Source organism: Loxodonta africana, chromosome 15 (genome assembly GCF_030014295.1).
Source record: "Loxodonta africana isolate mLoxAfr1 chromosome 15, mLoxAfr1.hap2, whole genome shotgun sequence".
NCBI classification, from domain to species: Eukaryota; Metazoa; Chordata; class Mammalia; order Proboscidea; family Elephantidae; genus Loxodonta; species Loxodonta africana.
In genome coordinates, this window is record NC_087356.1 from 40,730,535 (window position 1) to 40,751,204 (window position 20,670).

A 20,670-nucleotide genomic window follows, 5' to 3' on the forward strand; every position below is an offset into this window, starting at 1 on the left:
TAAAACGATAAAGATCATGGAAGAAAAAATAGGGACAACCCTAGGAGCCCTAATATAGGGCATAAACAGAATACAAAACATTACCAAAAATGATGAAGAAAAACCAGATAACTGGGAGCTCCCAAAAATCAAACACCTATGCTCATCTAAAGACTTCACCAAAAGAGTAAAAAGACCATCTACAGACTGGGAAAGAATATTCAGCTATGACATCTCAGACCAGCGCCTGATCTCTAAAATCTACATGATTCTGTCAAAACTCAACCACAAAAAGACAAACAACCCAGTCAAGAAGTGGGCAAAGGATATGAACACACATTTCACTAAAGAAGATATTCAGGCAGCCAACAGATACATGAGAAACTGCTCCTGATCATTAGCCATTAGAGAAATGCAAATTAAAACTACGATGAGATTCCATCTCACACCAACTAGAATGGCATTAATCCAAAAAACACAAAATAATAAATGCTGGAGAGGCTGCGGAGAGATTGGAACTCTCATACACTGCTGGTGGGATTGTAAAATGGTACAACCACTTTGGAAATCCATCTGGCGTTATCTTAAAACAGTTAGAAATAGAACTACCATACAACCCAGAAATCCCACTCCTCGGAATATACCCTAGAGATACAAGAGCCTTCACACAAACAGATATATGCACACCCATGTTTATTGCAGCTCTGTTTACAATAGCAAAAAGCTGGAAGCAACCAAGATGTCCGTCAACGGATGAATGGGTAAATAAATTGTGGTATATTCACACAGTGGAATACTACGCATCGATAAAAAACAGTGACGAATCTCTGAAACATTTCATAACATGGAGGAATCTGGAAGGCATTACGCTGAGCGAAATGAGTCAGAAGCAAAAGGACAAATATTGTATAAGACCACTATTATAAGATCTTGAGAAACAGAAAAAACGGAGAAGAACACATACTTTTGTGGTTACAAAGGGGGGAGGGAGGGAGGGAGGGAGAGGGTTTTTTATTGATCAATCAGTAGATGAGAACTGCTTTGGGTGAAGGGAAAGACAACACTCAATACAAGGAAGGTCAGCCTAGTTGGACTGGACTAAAAGCAAAGAGGTTTCCGGGATAAAATGAAAGCTTCAAAGGTCAGCGGAGCAGGGGCTGGGGTCTGGGGAACATGGTTTGAGGGGACTTCTAAGTCAATGGGCAAAATAATTCTATTATGAAAACATTCTGCATCCCACTTTGAATTGTGGCGCCTGGGGTCCTAAATGCCAACAAGTGGCCATCTAAGATATATCAATTGGTCTCAACCCACCTGGAGCAAAGGCAAAGGAAGAACACCAAGGCCACAGGACAACTAAGAACCCAAGAGACAGAAAGGGCCACATGAACCAGAGACCTACATTATCCTGAGACCAGAAGAACTAGTTGGTGCCCGGCCACAATCGATGTCTGCCCTGTTAGGGAGCACAACAGAAAACTCCTGAGGGAGCAGGAGACCAAAGGGATACAGACCCCAAATGCTCATAAAAAGACCATACCTAATGGTATGACTGGGACTAGAGGAATCCCAGAGACAATGCTCCCCAGAACTTCCGATGGCACAGGACAGGAACCATCCCCGAAGACAACTCATCAGGCATGAAAAGGACTGGTCAGTGGCGGGGAGAGAGATGCTGATGAAGAGTGAGCTAATTAAATCAGGTGGACACGGGAGAGTGTGTTGGCAACTCTTGACTGGAGGGGGGATGGGAAGATAGACAGAGAGGGAAGATGGCAAAATTGCCACGAAACGAGAGACTGAAAGGGCTGACTCAATAGGGGGAGAGCAAGAGGGAGAAGGGAGCAAGATATATGTAAACCTACATGTGACAGACTGGAATGGTAAATGTTCACTTGAAGCTTAATAAAAATTAAAAAAAAATTCTTTTCTTTTATGTCTTTTCTCTTTCATTGTTCTTAGTTGTGACAGACATCGTCATCACGGAAGAGTACTTGAAATATATATGTTGACAGTTTAAGAAATAATTGTAAAATGAACACCTGTGTATGCACCGCCAGAGCAAGAAGCAGAATATTATTGCCACCAGAATCCCCTATGTGTCCCTCCTAGTCATAGAAGTTGGTTTTTTGAAATTTAACTTGTTTCATAGCTTGTGACTTTTTGAATATATTGAAATGTACAGATTTGAATCAACCTGTTTCCAAACTTAATTATATATCTTATGAAGTCTTGATAAAATAGTTTTGCTTTATTTTCAGCTGAATGAAGAAACCCAGGAATATATATTGAACCTTTTTCAGCGTTATGTTGATGATGGTTTAAATTTTATCCATAAAAAGTGCAGCCAAGCGATTCCCCAAGTCAACATCAGCAAAATTAGTACACTTTGTTGCTTATTGGAGTCTTTGATCCTTGGAAAAGATGGCATTAACTTGACAATGGTATGAAGGATTTTCTTACTGCTATGAAGCTGGGAAAATGAGGTTATTACGTAGATGCTTTGCAAATAACTCCAAATTTTCTATGATATGATCTTTTCTTTTTCAAATTAATTTTTCAGGGGACTGATGACTATGGTTGGGTGCACAGAAACTCACAGGTGGAAGGAGTGTTAGGCGCCCCCTAGTTTACTCTTCTCTTCAACGTTTCCATTCCCTCAGTCTTTGTCACGTTCCATATATGTGTCCATCCATCCAGCAGCTGTGTAAACAGCTTCATGCAGGCATCAAATGGAGTTGTAATAGCAGGTTGAAAGACAACCTTGGGATTCTTTTTCTGCATATACCTTGCCATTCGTTTTCAGGGTGTTCAAATATGTATGACTAAACGGAAACGCTGTTCTGCGGACCAACCCATGAAGGACTGTGCCTCTTTAAGAATATTTGAACCTAAAAGAAAGAAAAAAATCTTTAGACTTCACAGTTTAGGATTCTTCCGATTTTTACTTATGAAATATTAAAACTGTTTATCTTTATTCTTTCAGGAACAAACAAAACTGAACACTGTACTATGTCAGACTTTTGTGTTCTGTTATTTATGGTCGGTGGGTGGAAACTTAACTGAAAACTACTGGGATTCTTTTGATACATTCATTAGAACCCAATTTGATGACAATCCTGATGCCAGGGTAAGAGCCAAATAAATTAAATTTTGACATGGTAATTCCGAATCATTAAAATTAAAATTTAAGACTAAAACTTTAAGAGCCCTAGTTTTACTGGAAATATATATTCTTGACTAAAGTGTTTTTAAACTGTTCAATTTTTTCCCAACCTTAGATAACATTATTAAATTAAACAAACAAACAAAAAATTAGAAGTCCTCTCCAGGCCATAAAAAGAGAGTAAGGTGTAAAAATATATAAAAATTCACTGTGATATTCCATACAATATCAAACTGTAGTTAGTAGATTTATTTTTCATAGTGAGATAAATTAGCAAGTCTAAAACTACTTGCTGTACATTCTAAGACTGAGTAAATGAATAAATATTTTGACAACAATGGCAGCCACATTTCTCACTGTTAGAAAAGGGATTTACAAATGTGGAAGGAGAAGGATTAGAATATACTTTCTCTTACTAGATTGGAACTAAAGGTATCAGTATGAACTCATGGCTTATTTTTAAATATGTATACATTAAAAAAAAAAAAAAAACCTGTTGCCATCAAGTCAATTCCAACTCATAGTGACCCTACAGGACAGAGCAGAACTGCCCCATAGGGTTCCCAAGGCTGTAATCTTTACAGAATCAGGTTGCCACATCTTTCTCCCATAGAGCAGCTAGTAAGTTCAAACCACCGACCTTTTGGTTAGTAGCTGAACACTTAACCACTGTGCCACCAGAGCTCCTCTGTATACATATAAATGTATGAAAATGGGGCTAGCTAGCTAGATATCCATCCATACATAAATTTCATGGCACTGTGTGCCGAAAGGAACAAGAAGCAATGACACCTCTATAGCAATAAGCATAATTAATTCCTAAATACTCTTCTCCATTAAAGGGAAACAGGGCTCCTCAATAAATAGCTAATTCCAGGATGGGGCAGGGAAAGTACAAAATGAAAGTAGAACATCTTCTCATGCCAGATAGTAAAGAAGTGTTTAAAGAATGATGGAGATATGGGAAAATTTGAGCATTAAAATCAATAATGATAGCAATGGATTATAACTTGCTAAATAAAATAAAAATATGTGAATCCATACTGTTGTAATAAAAATATACATACATAAATGGGGGAGAAGGAAAAGCTCTTCCTTCCAGGAGAATGACAACTAATCTATGCAGAAGGAATGATGGGGTTACAAAGCCGTCATTTCGCAGTAGTGATAGTTGATTTAGGCAGGAACCATCAATGGATGCTGCAACTAGTGGGTGAAAGTTTCATGAGAAACAGAATATTTATACAGTTTCAAAGTATCTCCCCACAAATTACTGATTATTTGCAAAGGCAAAAATACAGTAAAATCTGAAAAAAAAAAAAAAAAAACTTTACAGTAGAGAAAACTTTCAGGCACCACCTTATCTAGTGATCAATTTAACATCAGCGGTGTTGGGGCAAACCTGTGCCTCTGCATATGGTGCACTGAGAAGGAAATAACTTTGCTTCTGTGGTATTCCTTTAAAAAATGCATGACCTGAATCTAATTGTGAGCATACGCCTGGAAACCCCAAACTGAAGAGCAGTCTATAAAATAATCTGACCTGTTAGCTCAAGACTAGAACCATTCCTGAAGCCAACTCTTCAGACAGGGATTGGACTGGACTATAAGACAGAAAATGATACTAGTGAGGAGTGGGCTTCTTTGCTCAAGTAGTCACATGAGACTACGTGGGCAGCTTCCGCCTGGAGGGGAGATGAGAAGGCAGAGGAGGACAGGAGCTGCCTGAATGGACACAGGGAACACAGGGTGGAGAGGAGGAGCATGCTCTCTCATTAGGGGGAGAGCAGCTAGGAGTACATAGCAAAGTGGGTATGAGTTGTATATAAGAGACTGACATGAATTGTAAACTTTCACTTAAAACACAATAAATAAAAAATAATGATAATAACCTGGCCCATATTCTTCACAATGTCTGGGAGAAAAAGAAAGCCAAGGAACTTCTCTAGATTAAAAGGGACTAAAGAGATGCAGCTAAATTCAATGCATGGTCTTGAATTGGATCCTAGACTAAGAAACATGTAGCTCTAAATGGCATTATGGGAACAATTGGGGAGATTTAAATATGGAATGTAAAATAGATAATAATGTCAGTGTTTCGTTTCCTACTTTTGATCATGTTACTGTGATTATGTAAGAAAATATCCTTGTTTTTAGGAAATACACACTCAAGTGTCTAGGGTAAGGGGGAATGTTGTCTACAGCTGACTCTCATAGAGTGAGAGAAAGATAAGTGGGGCAAAACTTGAACAGTCAGGTAACCTGAATAAAGGCTATGTGGGAGTTCTTTGTGCTATTATTTTAATGTTTCTGTAAATTCTAAATTATATAAAAACAAGTTAGTAAGAGGAAAAAAAAAAGTTTCCTGAGTAAAGAATCAGACACCTGTGGATTAGGACCTTTATATTAATGGAACCTAACACCTGTGGTTATAAAACCCTGCTGAATCCTCAAAATGATTGCATCATAACTGGACTGGATGAACTACGGACAGAGCCCACTGGGCTACAGGAAGTGATCTGATATCATCAAAGGGCAGCAGAAGATGGCCCAGAGCAAGCGTTCAACATTCAATTCAACAAATATTTATTGAAATCTATTACATGGTAGGCACAATTCTGGGTACTAAGATTAAAGAAAGTACCCAAAGTCTGTAGCCTCACAGATCTTACATTGGAGTAGAGGGAGTCAGAAGGAGACAAACAAATACACATCAGATGGTGATGACAGCTATGGAGAAAAATTAAGCAAAGCAAGGGTGATAGGGAGTGCCGTGGTGAAATGGGGGATTTTACATATGGCAGTCAGGGAAACTTTGCTAATAAGGTCAGATTTGGACAGAGTCCTGAAGAAAGTCAAAGTGCTAGAGATTATTGAAGGATAAAGCATTCCTGTAAGAAGAAAATGCAAGTACAAAGGCCATGATTTGTTAAAGTGCTTGGCAAGCTTGAGAAGGAGCAGGGAGGCTGGCGACGTCAGAGTGGAATGACCAAGAGAGAGTGGGGTAGGAGATGAGGTCAGAGAGGTGGCAGAGAGGCAGATCATATAGGGCCTTACCATAAAGACTTTGGCTTTTCTCTTGAGTGCTGTGAGATGCCATTGATGGATTGTGACCAGGGAATATTTGGTCTGGCCTGGCAGTGGTCATACCATCTGGGTAGCAGCAAGGAGTCCAGATGACAAGTTGGATTCCTCCTCCTCTCTGCAAATCCCAATGAATGGGCTATTGGACTTGTATTCATTGTCTTTGTTAGTGGCCTTAGAGCCACCCAGCACTAGCCAAGACCCAGGGAGTATTATAGATTCTTTCTTTGCTAATCATCTTCCCGTTACCAATGAAACACTAAGTCCAGTAAATTTTATCTCCTGTTCTCTTTATCATCATTGCCTCTGGAATATTGAGATGCTTATCATTTTTTTTCTGGGCTATTAAGATAGCCTATTTATTATTCCCTTGCCTTTAATCTACTTTCTGTCTAACTCACCTTCTCTATCAATTATTTAAAAAAACAAAAACAAACCCACTGCCATCCAGTCAGTTCTGACTCATAGCAACCCTAGAAGACAGAGTATAGATTGACTCAATGGCACACAACAATAACAACAATATAATCAATACCTCAGATTTTCTCATGCATTGTGTCGCATGATTGTGTTTAAAGAATTAGAGTCAGCTACCCAGGAAGAAAAAAGAAATCCAAATCCATTCACATTCTTTGACTTCCTGTGTTTCTGTGGGATTATTTCTCTTCCCATAAGTCAATCCTGTTGAAGGCAGTGTGTAATTTTATACTTTAGCTTCCCAGTTCTGGTGATCTGTGGAGCATTCACATGGACTTTGAAACCAAACGGCTGGACCCCTGGGAACGAATCATACCTGCCTTCAAGTACAGCCGAGATGTTCCATTTTTCGAAATGCTTGTCCCCACAACTGACACGGTGCGCTTTGGGTATCTAATGGAAAAACTACTGGCAGTCAAGCATTCAGTGCTGTTTACTGGAATCACTGGAGTCGGCAAGGTAGGAAACCCGTATCATACAAGAATGTCCAAATTGAGAACATGATGGACTTAGAATTGTAAGCGTAAGAAATCATACATTATTTCTCGGGAAATTCTTTTAAATTTTGATAACTTTTTCAGGAAGAAGGTAGCTATGCTGAATCTATATACACCCTAGTAATTGTTGCAAAGTTTGCCAATTTCAGAATAAATCCTCGGTGTCAATATTATATAAACCGGAGCATCCTATGGGCCATCGTTTGTGTGCCCTTGAAGTTTCTGGGGCTGCCTGCTGCATTGGTTAGGATAGGAATTGGTCAGGGCAGCTTGTGTCCCCAGTAGACTGTTGATGAAGGTCAGCCTGTCCCTCTGCCTATTTACCTAACACAACAACAGTGTCATTTGACTGTTGTGGAAAAAAGTCAAGCATGGGGAGAAATGCTAGTTGTTGGACTTCTTGGTTTTGGGGATTCCACATAAACAGGATTTCACTGTCTCCAGGTTCCATTATTTCGAAAAGAAATAGAGCATTTGTTTGGGCCCTTCTGTGACTCTTGCTATCAAATTGGCTTGTATGGTATTCAGAATGGATTTGGGTATGAAAATAGAAGAAAGCTTTTGGCTGAGATAGAGTCAATTGAAATATTTCTTTGGCTCTCATAGATATAACTAAATGGAATCTCCAGCAAGAGCAGAACAGACATTCCAATACGGCTTTAACCTCTCACCTTTCTATCCTGTTTCTTACTGATCCTATTGGATCATTACTAATATAGACAATGGAAAAATATTATTTTGAATTTGAAATCAACTAACATACTTTTTTTAAATTTTAAAGTCTGTTATTGCAAAAGGATTGCTAAATAAAATTCAAGAATCAGCTGGCTATGTTCCTGTTTATCTAAATTTTTCTGCTCAAACTTCATCTGCAAGAACACAAGAGATCATTGAGTCAAAATTGGAGCGGAAAAGAAAAAATATTCTAGGTAAGAATTAGCGTTTTAGTTTGTCCCGCATAAATTATTAATTAAGCTAATAAATCACTAAAGCAATGCACAAGACAAAAATATTGCTATTGTTGTTAGGTTCCCATCTAGTCAGTCCCGACTCATAGCGACCCTATACACAACAGAACAAAACACTGCCCAGTCCTGAGCCATGCTCACAATCGTTGGTGTATTTGAGCCCATTGTTGCAGCCACTGTGTAAGTCCATCTCATTGAAGGTCTTCCTTTTTCACTGACCCTCTACCAACTATGATGTCCTTCTCCAGGGACTGATCCTTCCTGATAACATGCCCAAAGCACATGAGACAAAGTTTCACCATCCTCTCTTCTAAGGAGCATTCAGGTTGTACTTCTTCCAAGACAGATTTGTTCATTCTTCTGGCAGTCCATGGCATATTCAGTATTCTTCACCAACACCATAATTTAAATGCATCAATTCTTCTTTGGTCTTCTGTATTCATTCTCCAGCTTTCGAATGCATATGAGGCAGTTGAAAATATCATGGCTTGGGTAAGGTGCACCTTAGTTCTCAAGGTGACGTCCCTGCTTTTTAACACTTTAAAGAGGTCTTTTGCAGCAAATTTGTCGAATGCAATATGGCATTTGATTTCTTGACTGCTGCTTCCATGGGCATTGATGGTGGATCCAAGTAAAATGAAATCCTTGACAACTTCCACCTTTTCTCCATTTATCATAATGTTGCTTATTGGCCCAACTGTAAGGATTTTTGTTTTCTTTATGTTGAGGTGAAATCCATACTGAAGGCTATAGTCTTTGATACTCATCAGTAAGTGCTTCAAGTCTTCACTTTCAGCAAGCAAGGTTGTGTCATCTGCATGATGCAGGTTGTTAATGAGTCTTCCTCCGATCCCAATGTCCCGTTCCTCATATAGTCCAGCTTCTCGGATTATTTGCTCAGCATACAAATTGAATAAGTATGCTGGAAGGATACAACCCTGACCCACACCTTTCCTGATTTAAAATCATGCAGTATCCCCTTGTTCTGTTTGAACAACTGCCTCTTGGTCTATATACAGGTTCCATATACAGGTTCCAGTGTTCTGGAATTCCCATTCTTCACAAATTTGTTATGATCAACACAGTCGAATGCCTTCACATAGTCAATAAAACACAGGTAAATATCTTTCTGGTGTTCCCTGCTTTCAGCTAGGATCCGTCTGACATCAGCAATGATATTCCTCATTCCACATCCTCTTCTGAAACTGGTTTGAATTCCTGGCAGTTCCCTATTGACATACTGATGCAACCGTTTTTAAATTATCTTTAGCGTATTTGTACTTGCATGTGACATTAGTGATATTGTTCGATAATTTCCATGTTCCACTGGATGACCTTTCTTTGGAATGGGCACAACTATGCATCTCTTCCAGTTGTCTGTCTTCCAAGTTTCCTGGCGTAGACGACTGAGCACTTCCAGCATTGCATCCATTTGTCAAAACATCTCAATTAGTATTCTGCCAATTCCTGGAGCCTTGTTTTTTGCCAACACCTTGAGTGCAGCTTCGACTCCTTCCTTCAGTACCATCGGCTTTTGATCATATGCTGTCTCCTGAAATGATTAAACATCGACAAATTCTTGTTGGTACAGTGACTTTGTATATTCATTCTGTCTTCTTTTGATGCTTTCTGCATCATTCAATTTTTTGCTCATAGAATCCTTCAGTTCTTTCTGCTTGAGAAATGTCAAATGTGTTCTTCCCTTTTGGTTTTCTAACTCCAGTCTTTGCACATTTCATTATAATACTTTGTCTTCTCTTTGAAATCTTCCATTCGGCTCTTTTACATCATCATTTCTTCCATTTGCTTTAGCTACTTGACATTGAAGAGCAAGTTTCAGAGACTCTTCTGAGATCCTTTTTGGTCTTTTCTTTCTCTCCTGTCTTTTTAACGACCTTTTGCTTTATGTATGATGATCTTGATGTCATCCCACAACTCGTCTGGTCTTCAGTCATTAATATGCAATGCATCAAACCTATTCTTGAGTTTGTCTCTAAATTCAGATGGGATATACTCAAGGTCATATTTTGGCTCCTGTGGACTTGTTTAATTTTATCCAGCTTCAATTTGAACTTGTATATGAGCAATTGATGGTCTGTTCTGCAGTCGGCCCCTGGCCTTGTTCGGATTAATGATACTGATTTTCTCCATCATCTCCTTCCACATGTATAGTCAATGTGATTCCTGTATATTCCATCTGGCGAGGTCTGCATGTATTAAAAAAAAAACAAAAAAACCCTTGCTGTCTAGTGGATTCCAAATCACAGTGAACCTATAGAACAGAGTAGAACTGCCCCATAGGGTTTCCAAGGAGCATCTGGTATATTTGAACTGCTGACCTTTTGGTTAGCAGCCAGACTCTTAACTAAGGTGCCTGACCCAAGCAATGGTGTTTTCAATCACCTTATATGCATTTGAAACCTGGGCAATGAATAAGGAGACCAAAGAAAAATTAATGCCTTTGAAGTATGGTGCTGGCAAAGAATATTGAATATACCAAATTTGTCTTGGAAGAGATACAGCCAGAATGCTCCTTAGAAGCGAGGATGGCAAGACTTTGTCTCACATACTTTGGACATGTTACCAGGAGGGACCAATTCCTGGGGAAGTACATCATGCTTGCTAAAGTAGAATGTCAGAAAAAAGAAGACCCTCAACGAGATGAATTGACACAGTGGCTGCAACAATGGGCTCAAGCATTATAATGATGGTGAAGATGGCTCAGGACTGGGCAGTGTTTTGCTCTGGTGTGCACAGGGTCACTATGAGTCAGGACTCACTCAGTAACACCCAACAACTCTGTGGACTGACCCTGCTTCTCTGGCACTGAATTACTGTTCAAGCTATATGGGAAAGGCTTCCAGGAGTGGGCTTTCTGAGGGACTCCCAAAGAGTCCCCCAAAGGCCAAGCACTGGCCTCCCCACTGGAAGTCTCTCTGATGTTGGGAAGCAGTCTTTCAGATCCCATTCACTCTCACCCCCCGGAGGTGCACCCCATAGCCTCTTGCTGCTGGAGTCCACTTGCCCATTCATAGCCTTCCTGGGTGGGATACTGGCCAGATGCTCAAACTCTGCTCTCTTCCACGTTGTTTATCATCCTGTTGGCCTTTCTACCCTAAACAATGGAGATACCAGATGCTTCACTGACCCCTTCTTTCCTTTTCTCTTTTTTCTGCCCAGTTATGCACAGGGCAACAGATGCTTGTCTGTCTTTCTGGTGGAGGGCTCATATCTTTATGAGTGATTCTGTTAGAATCTTTCCCCATTCCCTGCCCTAGTACCTGGCTTCCAGGGACCAGAGGATGGGATGGAGCACAGAGTTTGCCTCAGTTACCTTGGAAGCGCCTTCTGTAGTTAATCTCAACCACAGGGATGTGCCTATTTGCTGATTAGGTGGAGTCACCAGCTCTACCTGGGTCATTCTCTTGCCCCAGCCATCACTCAATCTTTTTTTTTTTTTTCTGATGAGTATGTATATTGACTTTCTGGAAGTTAAATGTGGTATTGTGCACCCGCACTATACTGCATTTCTCTTTGATGTGATCAGCATGTTTTTTAACACCCAGCCCTATTTTCCCTGTGAGGGTGGTAGATGGCATTTGTGTAAGGAAACCTTCGGTGTTCTGCTTCCTAATGTGAAAATAAAATGACCTTCTTCACCCCATGTTCAGGCCACACAGTTGGCAAGGGCAGCAGCTGTGCTAAGACTGAGAAAAGTTCAGATCTAACTGGAGGTCACGTGCTTCTGAGAGTGAGGGGGCGTGGGCACCTGACAACATGGACGTTCTGGCCAGGTCCATGTCTCCCGGAAGGGGTCCAGATGGGGCCAGGGAGAGGGCTGTCCTCCTCAGGGAGAGACTCTGCTGGACCCTTCCTCACTCAAGAAAGAACTGAGCTCATGATGGTCTACAAGGTGTCCACTTTATCCAAATCCGTACCTAAGCTTTGTCTGACGTTTTCCAAGGGCAAATCATAATTCTTAAATTCATTTTCTTTCCCCCCAGGAGCACCAGGAAACAAACGAGTGGTGATTTTTGTTGATGATTTAAACATGCCCAGACTGGATCGCTATGGCTCTCAGCCTCCCATTGAATTACTCCGGCAGTACCAAGATTTTGGTGGATTTTATGACAGAAACAAACTCTTTTGGAAAGAAATACAGGTTGCTTTTGGTTTTAAATTACTTTGTGTAATTAAATTTAAATGGCAAAGGAAGGAACGTGACTTCAGTGTTTCTCTGATGCCTTTCAATTTAATTCGTGTAATTCAGTTCATTCAGTTGAGTTCCTGCCATGCTTGATTCAGAGGTTCACAGACAAGTGAGACAGCCTCCGCCTCCCAAGGGCTCAGCTTCAGAGTGGACAGGATGTGTATTTTTAATGCAGGGTGATGAGTGGAGAGACAAGAGGGAGACTTCGTAGAGCTGGGTCGAGCATGAGAGAAGCGTACCCAGAGAAAGTGATTTCAAAGCTGTATTTTGAAGGCAGAGCAGGACAAAGGGAATGTTTTCCAGCTCAGGGGCAGGGACTATGAAATGCCATGCAGTGTGACGTGTGAACACCAAAGCAGCAGGAGAGGACACCTGGGAGGTTTTCAGAGGAGGCATCCTGGATAAGGAATGCGAATTTGCCATTTGAGTGATGGGGAGCCTCTGAAGGAATTTATATGGAAAGGTTCCACTGGCTACACGGTAGGGATAGACAAGAGAGGAGGCAAGACCAGAGGCAACTGCAGGATCCGAGAGGAGAAGAGGGTTAGAGCCCAGTGTGACCAGCAGGGGTGAGGGGAAGATTAATAGGACTGTGGAGTGTGGAGACTGAGGGAAGAATAGGAACCTAGGCTGACTGCCCTGTTTCTGTTTGGGAGAATGTGAACCACCAGCCTAGACAGAAAAGGAGGGTGAGTTTAGTTTTGCTCACAATAAAAACAAACATTTACTTGTACCAGACACTGTTCTAAGTGCCTCTCACTTACTAACTCATTTCACTTTCCCAGTTTTCTATAAGACAGTGCTATTAGCCTCATTTTACAGATGAAAAACAGAGGACCAGAGCATTAACAGTTAGGTAATCAGCCCAAGGTCACACTGCTGAATGACAGAACTGGGATTAGAACCCAGGCCATTTGACTCACGAATCTGTGCTTTTACCCAAGATTCCTCCCTGTCTCCCGTGTTAAACTCAGGTGCGTTGGGACATCTAAGTAGAGCTCCATTCAAGCTGTTGACTTCTTAAGCAAGAACTCTGGAGAAAGCATGAACAGGAAGATAAAAATTCAGAATATAAGTTGTAATTGGAAGCCAAAAAGAACAGGTTACTTTAGACTTTTATATATATTGAGCATTTAATGCAACATAATAGACACAGAGTCTATCAATTTAAACTGCAAGAGTGGGTAAAAAGTCTATGCATTCGTTCATTCATTCAACAAGTATTTATTGAGCATCTGCTATGTGCCCGAACTATTTTATGTCCTGGGGATTATTGTTGTTGTTAGTTGCCATCAAGTTGGCTCCAACTCATAACGACAGAATGAAACGTTGCTCGGTCCCATGCCATCTCCATGATCTTTGATGTGTTTGAACCCATTGTTGACCCTATTGTGTCAGTTCATCTCATTGAGGATTTCCCTCACTTTTATCGGCCCTCTGCTTTCCAAACATGATGTCCTTTTCTAGTGAGGGATGCCAGAGTAAAACTGTCAAAAATCTCTCCTCTAGTGGAGCTCACAGCAAACCTGGGTGGCACACATCTACTAAATTAAAGGTTGGTGGTTCAAACCTACCCAGAGGCACCATGGAACACAGGCCTGGTAGTCTGCTTCTGAAAGATCATAGCCTTGAAAACCCTATGAAGCCACTCTACGCTGCACACATGGGGTTGCCATGAGTCAGAATCAATTCTGAGTGATGGCATCTGACAACAACAACATATTCTGGCAAAAGCCTAAGCCAAGGAAGGGTGAGTTACCATGGAAAATGACAGGTGAAATGCTGCAATCACAAAAAGCAGAGCATTTGAGATGAATCATGATTTTTCCTATAAGTAAGACATCGTCATTCTTTAAAGAGGAAGAATAAAGTAAGAGTAAGTGGCAGAGAGGGAAATGGAGCCTGAAGAGATAGGACAAGCTGCAGTGGAAGTGAGAATTGAAGGGGCACAGGGAGTAGGTCCCGAGAAAGGGACCTCTTGGTCACTCGTACAGGGAGCCTGGGATGGGAGATAAGCCTACACTCAGCTGCCAGGAAGAGGTCAGCAGCTTTCTTCTCCCAGACTATCTGCAGTCTGTATTCAACAGGAAGGTCTCTCCTGAAAACAGTCAGAATGAAATTAGGACACCTAGCAAACAAAGCCATCCTTTTGCATAAGGCTTTCTACTTTCCACAAGAGTTTTTCTAACTATCTTTCCAATAGCCTGTTGAAGGAAGATTATTATCTCCACTGTAAGCTGTAGTCTTCTAGAATTTCCCTGTCTCTTTGCCAGGAATATGAGGGTAGGAAGGGAATGACCAGGTCAAACCTCCCACTATGCCAGTCTTCAACTCAGGTGTCCGGTGACTCCTGCCAAATGAGTTATGTGGAAATGCCCACTATGGAGTTCAGGGTCTCCATCATAGGGCCACAGACTGCTGTTCTGACCCAGGTGTCTCTCACTGCCCCCAACACATGCCCCACAACCCCTCTGAAGCAGATGGCTTGTTTTCTCCTGGCTGTACCTGTTACCCCCACCCATGTGCCTTTGTGAGGGTGTCCCCTGCCTGGAAGGCCTTCACTCTCCAGCTCTGCCACTAGAATCTTCCAGCTCCTTCAAGGTCCATCTCCAAATTACCTCTCTCACAGTGCCTTCCCTGTACCCTATTTCAATATGCTGTCCTCATTTACCTATGTGGAACATTTTGTGTGTCTCTGTTAATGACCATCATGCTCTGTCTTGAATTAGAGCTGTTTGTGTGATCACCTATGTCTTATTCTTCACCATTAGACTGTGAGCTCCTGACCTGTCTCCCCCTTATCTTTATGATGAGCTTAGGCTGTTGCTTGTTGGAGCTGAATTCACATAGTAACAGGAACCTACCTACCTCAGGCCTTCGTAGTATAGATCGGAGGCCAAGAAGAAGAGAGGTGCGTTCCAGAGAAACCGCTCATCTACTTTTTCAGGCCTCCTAGAAACTTGATCAATTTCTAAAAGTATCAGCTTTGTATTTTTTCTTCACTGGCTTTTCCAGGTTCCAGAATTTCCTCCTAACATATAGGCTAATCACAGTAAATATTTCTCTGATCAATTATTTCTTTTCATCCCCATTTCCCTCATGTGAAGCCAAGCCATCTCTTTCCTGGAATGCTGAGACCACCACTGGTCTCCATGTCCCTGCAGCCTGTCCCCAGCCTGCAGACAGCCAGAGTGGTCTTTTCAGATGCTGTCATCCCATTCTTAAAACGCATCAGTGCCTTTCTGTTGGTTTTAGGGCTCCCCTCCCACTGAAGGAATTTGCACACGCTGTTCCCTTTGCATGATATGTACCCTGCTTCCCCACTTTGTCCTTGTCTCTTGATTCTTATCAGTCTTTGGATCTCCACTCACACTTTGTGAAATCTTTTCTGACCTCATGGGCTAAGTTAGGTTCCAGTATCAAGCATTGACATAGCATTACATCCCTTCCTTCAAAAAACTCACCATGGTTAATATTCACGTATTTATTTCTGAGATTATTCGCTTATAGCATTAAGCTCTAGCCTACCCCCAAGCTCCATGAAGGCAGGGAGAAAGAGACTTTTTCTCTCCGTTTTAGCCACAAGAGCCCAGCATAATGCCTGCTATGTGTAAGTAGCACAAAGCCTGCTACTTAGTATTTGCTGAAAGAATGAATATATCTTAACGTCAGATACAAATTCTTATGGTAGTTTAAGTTTTTACATGAGAGTATTTATACAAGGTAGATGAGTTAACTGAAGGACCTTGAACAAATTACTTAGCCATCCAGGGCCTTGATTTTTTCCCACCGATAAAATGGGGACAATAACAGTGATCTCCTGGGGTTGTTGTGAGGCTTGAGTCAGATAATGCGTCTGAAGCTTATAGAGCAATGCTGGCATTTAGTAGGCCCTCAAAAACTGTTGACTTTGTGTCTTGCTGTTGGGATGGGCAGAGCCTCCACTTTCTTTGCTGGGTGACCCGAGTGGACCTTTCCCCTCCTAGGATGTAACGATTGTATCAGCATGTGCACCTCCAGGTGGTGGCCGCAACCCTGTGACCCCCCGCTTCATCCGCCACTTCAGCATGCTGTGCCTCCCGATGCCCTCCGAGCACAGTCTGAAACAGATCTTTCAGGTGAGTGTGGATTTAAACCTAGGCAAGCAGGAAATATACACATATAAGACTCCCACGATAAAAGTGTTTCTAAGGAGCCCCCCTATCCCTTCCCTGAGCAGAAACCAGGTAACACAGAAACATCTGGGGAGAAGCTGACAGGCATTTGTATCCCTGCCTCTTTGTTGGTGGCCCCGGAGATAGTTTTAGGAATGCAAAAAGATTGTCAAAAACACAGCCCCTGCCTTTAAGGAAAGCTATATCCTAGGCCTTTGTGTCTTCACAGATCTCATCCATTGCCCAGCCAGCCCTCACCTGTGTTCTCCCCTCATACCTGACCACCAGGTCTATGTGTCCAGTTGCCCATCATGCAGCAACACCTGCTGTTCCCAGAATGAGCTCAAGCTCAACATAGGTAAAACAGCACTCCGCCTCTGCCACCACCACCACCACCTCCAACAAGACCACCCACCCATATGTCATCCACCTGTGCTAATTCCTTTGGAGCCCTGGTGGTACAGTGGTTAAGAGCTTGGTGTTCAAATCGACCAGCTGCTCCTTGGAAACCCTGTGGGGCGGTTCTACTCTGTCCTGTAGGGTCACTGTGAGTCGGAATCAACCCGACAGCAACGGGTTTGTGTGTGTGTGTGTGTGTGTGTGTGCGCGTGCGCGTGCGCGTGCACATACGCACTAATTCCCTAGGGGATGACTGCCCCCTGTTTTAAATGGGAAGGATAAGGACTCCTGCCTTGTAAGATCGTTTCAAAGATTAAATACAAAGTACTCAGCCCAAGTGTTCAATAATCCCCCAAAAAACCCTTGCCCTCGAGTCAATTCTGACTCATAGCAACCCTATAGCACAGAATAGAACTGCCGCATAGGGTTTCCAAGAAGCAGCTGGTGGATTTGAACTGCCGACCTTCTTGGTTAGCAGCTGAGCTCTTAATCACTGCACCACCGGCGTTCCAAGTGTTCAATTACCAGACATTATTTTGAGTAGAATGATGATGAAAGAAAATGAAGCACCATAACTAGAGAATACTGTAGCCAATCAGCAAAGGCTGCATGGAGAAGGTAGGCTTGGACGATGCAAATTGACAGGGAGGAACAGATCCTAGAAACAGAAGATACTTGGGTGAATGCCATTGTAGAGGCAGGAAATAAATGGTAAAGGGGATGTATAGGAGACCAAGCCTAAAATGTATACAGGTAAAATACATACATACGCACCCATATATATAGTTTTTAATCACCTACTATTCTGTCCTATAGGGTTGTTATGAGTTGCAATCAACTCGACAGCACTGGGTTCTGGGTACTAGTTTTAAAACAATAAATAATACTACTGCACTTTTATAGTCTGTTCCAAATTAAATAGCACATATATGTAGGGGGCACACCACTAATGGCAGGTCACTGTTTGCACAAATGTTGGAACACGTGAGGTTATGGGTGACTCTTCCTTGAACCACAATCCATGCATACCTTAGTGTTTACTTATGAGAAAATTATATGACAAAAATATGCATCACTGTACACTCTAGGGATTACCAAAACAGCACACAAAAAATTAAATTGATAATATTTTCATTAAATTAAATGTAATTTCTAATTAGAAAGATGTAACAATAGCAATGGAAAACCATGATCGATCCCATAAAATACTAGTAATGTCCTTACACCAAAGCATCCTTACCCGAAGCTGTGGGAATTCTGACTATCTCATGCACATGTGCATCTCATGTGGATGTAGGAGCTTTGCAATGCTGCTAAACGCATCGTGTCAGCCAGGCTCGTAAATGGAATAACTGGCTGTGGTCCTCAGTCAACTCCACTACATGCTAATTTTGATTTATGAATATCAATTTAGGAACCCTACAAATATTTGTTGAGCACGTACCATTGCCAGATATTTGTATCGTTTTGAACAAAATGGTTGCTATCCCTGTCCTCTTGGAGCTTCCACCACAGAGACAGATAATAAACAGATGAGTGAACTAATCTACATAAATAAAATCAAAATTCTCATCTGTCTGTTCTCCTTCACACATATACAGCTGGCTAGTTTTTCATCAAATCTAAAGATTGCAGTTTAAATGGTCCTACTGAAAATATGGGCCATGTGGAGAATGTTATGTTGGAAACCCCCAAGGAGGTAGCTCAAAATGAGAGGTTGTCTTCATAAACAACTGAAACTAATGTTCAGCAACAGGCCCATTGTGGTCAGAGAAAACAAATATTTCCATTTATTTCAAAATATCTTGAATGTAAGCCCTAAATCTAAAGTTAGAAGGACTGAGTTGCTAATATTGATATGCATTCTGGTGGCTTCTCCCATGAGTAATTCCAGGGTTAATGGTGATGGGAATTTATCTATTTAAAATTCTATAATGATTTTTCCCCAGCAACTGAGGATGGGGAGCTAGCCAATAAGCATGTACGTTTAAACTGTGGTAAGTTGTATATGAGAACATCAGGGAGCCATGAGACAGACTAATGGGGAGACTTAATTTAGATTGGGTGGCCAGGGAAGACCTCTCTGGGGAGGTGACATGTAACCTAAAACCCAAAGGATAAAGAAGTGCCAGCCAAGTGGAGAGTCATGGGGGTTGTGTATTGGGAGGAGGGAGCAGCATGTGCAGAGATCCTGAGGGAGGAGAGAGCAAAAGTGTGGTGTTTAGTGTGGCTTGGACATAGCAAGTAGTGAGGGGAGAAGGGTAAGGTGGGGAGGCAGGCCGGGAGGCAGAGCCAGGCCACGCAGGGCCTCATGGAGGTATGGGAAGTGTACCGAGAGCTGTTGAACAGTTTGGATAGGGGACTGCCATGACCTGATTTGCAGGATTAAAGGTAACAAAAGTGGGGCAAGAGAGGAAGTGCAGAGGCCAGTGAGGAGGGAGAGCAGAAGCCCAGATAAAAAAAGAGGATGCCGGAATGCGGTAGTGTCAGGGAAACAGAAGGAAGCCGACTGATTCAAGAAATGTATTCCAGATTGCTTGTGGAGGACAGAGAATGGGGGTGTCAAGAGACTTCTACGTCCCTTAGTTGGTAGAAGGTGGGTCCCTTTACTGAGATGGGAAAACGGGGGGTTGGGAGAAGTTCATAGTTATCAGTAAGCCATACTTTAAATCTACACGAAGAATTGTGGGTTATCTACACGAAGAATTGTGGGTTATCCACCCATAAAAATCAGAGAAAGGACTTTAGTTCATTTCCAGGTGAGTTTGGGCCCTCCACGGAGACCCTCCGGACCGACCAGGCAGCAGGAGTCTAAATCACTTGAGAGTAAAGCTTGGTAAGTTCACTAGTTAGATATGAATGCCACTCAGGCACCACTGAACAGTCAGAGAAGGCAGGAGTGAGCCCATTCTTGACAACATATTCTGGAGTGAACAGAAAGACGTTAGTACCCAGATGTCCTTGCATTGGAATTGACTTTCCGGTTATTATTAGAAAAAAGTATCATCAGATCTGGTGTATTTGAAAGATAAATATTAGGTAAAAAAATTTTTAAATAAAATCTAACCCTCTCCCATTATGTTTCTGGTTCCAGGCCATCTTAAATGGCTTCCTGAGTGACTTCCCACCAGCTGTAAAGCAAACTGCATCAAACATCGTCGAAGCCGCAGTCGAGATTTATAACAGGATGAGTATTGACCTTCTCCCAACACCAGCCAAGTCCCATTACGTCTTTAACTTGAGAGATTTATCCAAATGTGTGCAAGGTAGTGTACTGAGCCCTCATCCTCTGACTGCACCCTCCATTCATTTCCATTGGTTCCCCATCTCACCACAGATCCTTGATCTTCCCAGCTCCTATTCTGATAACTCGGATTCCCTTTTCTTTTTCTTGCCCTGTAGCCTGGTTCCTCCTTCACAGGCTGCTGGGGGCCATTTGAAAGTGGCACACTGTCCTTGCCACAAAATGACACAATAACTTGTTTTCCTCTTCCTCCACTGAAAGTTTGCCCTCCTACATTGGCAGTATAGCCCTGGCATCGATGAACTCATTTTTCCTAGAAAACTCTGGAATATGGTTGTGTTTCTTTAGTGGTAATGAACTGCTTCAGACTCACTTCTGGCTTCTCAGACATTGTCTAATCTAGTCATTTATCTCCCTTCCCCACTGACCTTCTGTTCCTATCTTTTAGATAACTCCTGAGCCTCAAACTTCAGGGTCCATTTATCTCTGATT

At 41.9% G+C, this 20,670-nt stretch overlaps 1 protein-coding gene across 1 annotated transcript in view; it reads left to right on the top strand.

Annotated features, from left to right (window-relative positions):
- Positions 1–20,670, top strand: part of DNAH6 (dynein axonemal heavy chain 6) — a 302,643-nt gene that overhangs the window by 154,563 nt on the left and 127,410 nt on the right. Inside the window, exons 36-42 of the mRNA XM_064268785.1 lie at positions 2,241–2,423; positions 2,966–3,109; positions 6,944–7,165; positions 7,985–8,132; positions 12,176–12,333; positions 16,368–16,499; positions 20,029–20,200. Coding sequence (XP_064124855.1) covers positions 2,241–2,423; positions 2,966–3,109; positions 6,944–7,165; positions 7,985–8,132; positions 12,176–12,333; positions 16,368–16,499; positions 20,029–20,200 — 1,159 coding nt within the window. The remainder of the gene's footprint in view (positions 1–2,240; positions 2,424–2,965; positions 3,110–6,943; positions 7,166–7,984; positions 8,133–12,175; positions 12,334–16,367; positions 16,500–20,028; positions 20,201–20,670) is intronic.